The sequence below is a fragment of the Rhizomucor pusillus genome, assembly GCF_041956525.1.
Source record: "Rhizomucor pusillus strain CBS 183.67 unplaced genomic scaffold VTP01scaffold_34, whole genome shotgun sequence".
Lineage (NCBI taxonomy): Eukaryota > Fungi > Mucoromycota > Mucoromycetes > Mucorales > Lichtheimiaceae > Rhizomucor > Rhizomucor pusillus.
The window spans coordinates 29,638-32,216 of NW_027192175.1; the positions used below are offsets into that span (position 1 = coordinate 29,638).

Here is a 2,579-nt window from a genome sequence, read left to right on the forward strand (position 1 = left end):
TTGGTTATGTGCTGCCCTGTTAATCTTGTCTTCAGCAACACAGGAGACAGCGCTACGGTCCAGTTTCGCCGTTCGTCCATGTCATGCCTGAGAACCGAGAGGCAATGTTACCACCAGCAACCTTGTAGCCAAGAGACAGAGACAACTTCTTCATCTCTTCTTCCATCTCGTCGAGATGCTGTCTTGTCAACAGTTTCTCACCAGTCGCGATGTTATCAGTGTCCAGCCAGATCCGCACCATACGCTCAGCTGTACCAGAGAATAGGTTATACATTGGGTCTATGATTGTACAGCGCACAGGATCAAAGCATTCGAGACGATGCAGCTCAGACCACCGAGTTCCAGTCTCTTGCTCGATCTTCTGCCTTGTAGTCTGATCTGGTGCTCTCTTCCAGGCTTCTGCAGCTGCCTTGTTCTTGGCTTTTGTTCGAGGAGTCCATCGCATCCAGTCAAAATCCTAGTAGTTTCGCAACATCCTGTTCACTTGCTGAGAAGGCCACTTGTGATCGCACTCGTGGCAACCATAGAAGGTGCCGGTGCCGATGAAGCCGCTCACTTTCCTTGCTGCTGGGATGTCGCATGCTACCATGAACAACGCTGCGCGGACATTGACTTCTTGACCGTTGGGGAGCTTCATCTTGATGCCCATGTAGAGTTCAATCAAGTCGTCCGTAAGATGCCTCAGGTAATTATCGATTTGCTACTTCTTTGGTTCCCTTGGTCCTGGAATGATACCAACGAGGATAATGTTTTCCTTTTGATAGCGTTCGGCTCGTAGCAAGTTCTTGACTGTCATGTATATCGCTCCAACGGAATATGGACCCTTCTTATCGAAAGCTTGGAACCAGTCGATATTCAGCGTGACCAGCAGAGATCTTGGCATGTTGACAAACGGACTATGGTGGCCAGGAGTGGAGTCAGGGCCTGGTACTTGTGTCCACATGCGGCCATCATAGACGTCGTACATTACACCTGGTCGAGTTGATCTATTTCGCCAGTACTCAAGTTTTTCATCGAATCCATCTCTGCGCATCATGCGTGCCAAACTGCTGCTGACCTTTTGGAGCGCAAAGACCTTGGTGGCAAAGTAGCTCCTGTTGCGTACTTCGATAAAGGGCGTGTTTCATGGCCCTCGCTGTTTTGCTGAGGCATGGTCGGGAAACTTCGCGAATTCGCAAAAAAATCTCTCTCGCTGCTCATCGTTGGAAGGATCGTGGATGTAATGGCACCTGGGACACACAACAAATGCCTGACCTGCTTTCCGCACATTGTCAAGGCCTGCAATGTTGCCGACGGTTGCCATTGTGGACAGGAGGAGACGACAGAGACCGATATGTATGCCAAGTGGGTATTCAAGAACTCGAGGAGAACTTCAGCACCCCTTCTTGAGAGAAAACGTTCTTGGAAAAGCAGAAGAAAGATGCAGATTACTTGCACGGGGAACCAGGTAGACGAAGGATCAGTATGGTTTTGGTCGTCTATCATATTGGTAAGTTTACGAGATCATTGATACTATTATTTCTCCGAAATTTACCATCATCCTCTTCATCAACCAGAAAATCTTCACGAAAATCCAGGGAAACTTGACGGGCTTCATCCTCCTCACGGTCCTCATAATCGCCAAGACAAGCAGGAAAGGGCACTGGCTCGATGGTCTCAGGAAGGATCTCTGGGGTGTCAACCTCCATAAAGTCGTCTGATACCAGCTTAGTATAAGCATTAACATGAAAGATGTTAAGTGGGCGATATGCTTACCGGGGCCACCAATATCTTGTGAATCCGCGAATGTCTGTTGAGCATCTTGCGACATACGTACAACTGTTCTCAGGAGGTACAGTTAACAGTCTGGAAAGAGAAGAGGAATTCGGAGATTCGATCTATGAGTACCTTCATCTAGAAGTCCATACTTCTTGTAGTGAACTTGTCTTGCTCGTACGCTCAACATGTCGTAACCCAATTTTTTCTTCTTGCACTCGTTGCATCGACAAGGAACTCGCTTGGATACCAAATGGTTGGTTGGAGCTTTGATGTTGGAGGACATTGTTGTTGTAAAACGATAAGTGAGATACAAAGAAGAAAGCGTGTAATGATGAACGACAGACTTTGTTGCGCGTCCAATGCGCCTTTCGAGATCATAGTGTGCTTGGATGACCTCCTATGTTGTTAGATTCTTTTATTGTAATTGTATTAATAAACCTTATTAAAATTACTTGGAATTTTCAGTTTTTAGAAAATTTATTTAAAAATTGAGAAATTTCGCAAAATTGAATTTTGTGTATACTGTTAAAATAGGTTTCCAAAAAGATTTAAACATGGTTTGTTTAAATGAATTCATCCCATTCAACAAAATATCTTTAAGGAAAAATCTTATATGCGAAATAAGCTGTCTTATGGAACCTGAATTACATATGTGTATTAATGAGAAACTTCTGAAAAAGTACAAAATATTCTTAAGCAAGGAGTTACTAATATATTCAACTCTAATTACTTTATATATAGGAGTATGGATGATAATTTCTGTACCCATAAATTTAAACGTGGTAAAAATGAAAAATGATTCTGTGGAAGAAAAAAGGATT

General features: G+C 43.9%; 2 protein-coding genes across 2 annotated transcripts; both read right to left on the reverse strand.

The window, feature by feature from the left end:
• Positions 1-52: 52 nt before the first annotated feature.
• VTP01DRAFT_7244 (uncharacterized protein) lies at positions 53-649 on the reverse strand (the record flags this gene model as incomplete). Its single annotated transcript, XM_069386235.1, has 2 exons — positions 53-457; positions 485-649. The coding sequence occupies 2 exons, from the start codon at positions 647-649 to the stop codon at positions 53-55; spliced, it is 570 nt and encodes a 189-aa protein (XP_069234470.1).
• Positions 650-700: 51 nt separating this feature from the next.
• VTP01DRAFT_7245 (uncharacterized protein) lies at positions 701-2,041 on the reverse strand (the record flags this gene model as incomplete). The annotated part of the gene is made up of 5 exons (XM_069386236.1): positions 701-986; positions 1,058-1,478; positions 1,535-1,696; positions 1,756-1,818; positions 1,888-2,041. The coding sequence occupies 5 exons, from the start codon at positions 2,039-2,041 to the stop codon at positions 701-703; spliced, it is 1,086 nt and encodes a 361-aa protein (XP_069234471.1).
• Between the last annotated feature and the right edge of the window lie 538 nt (positions 2,042-2,579).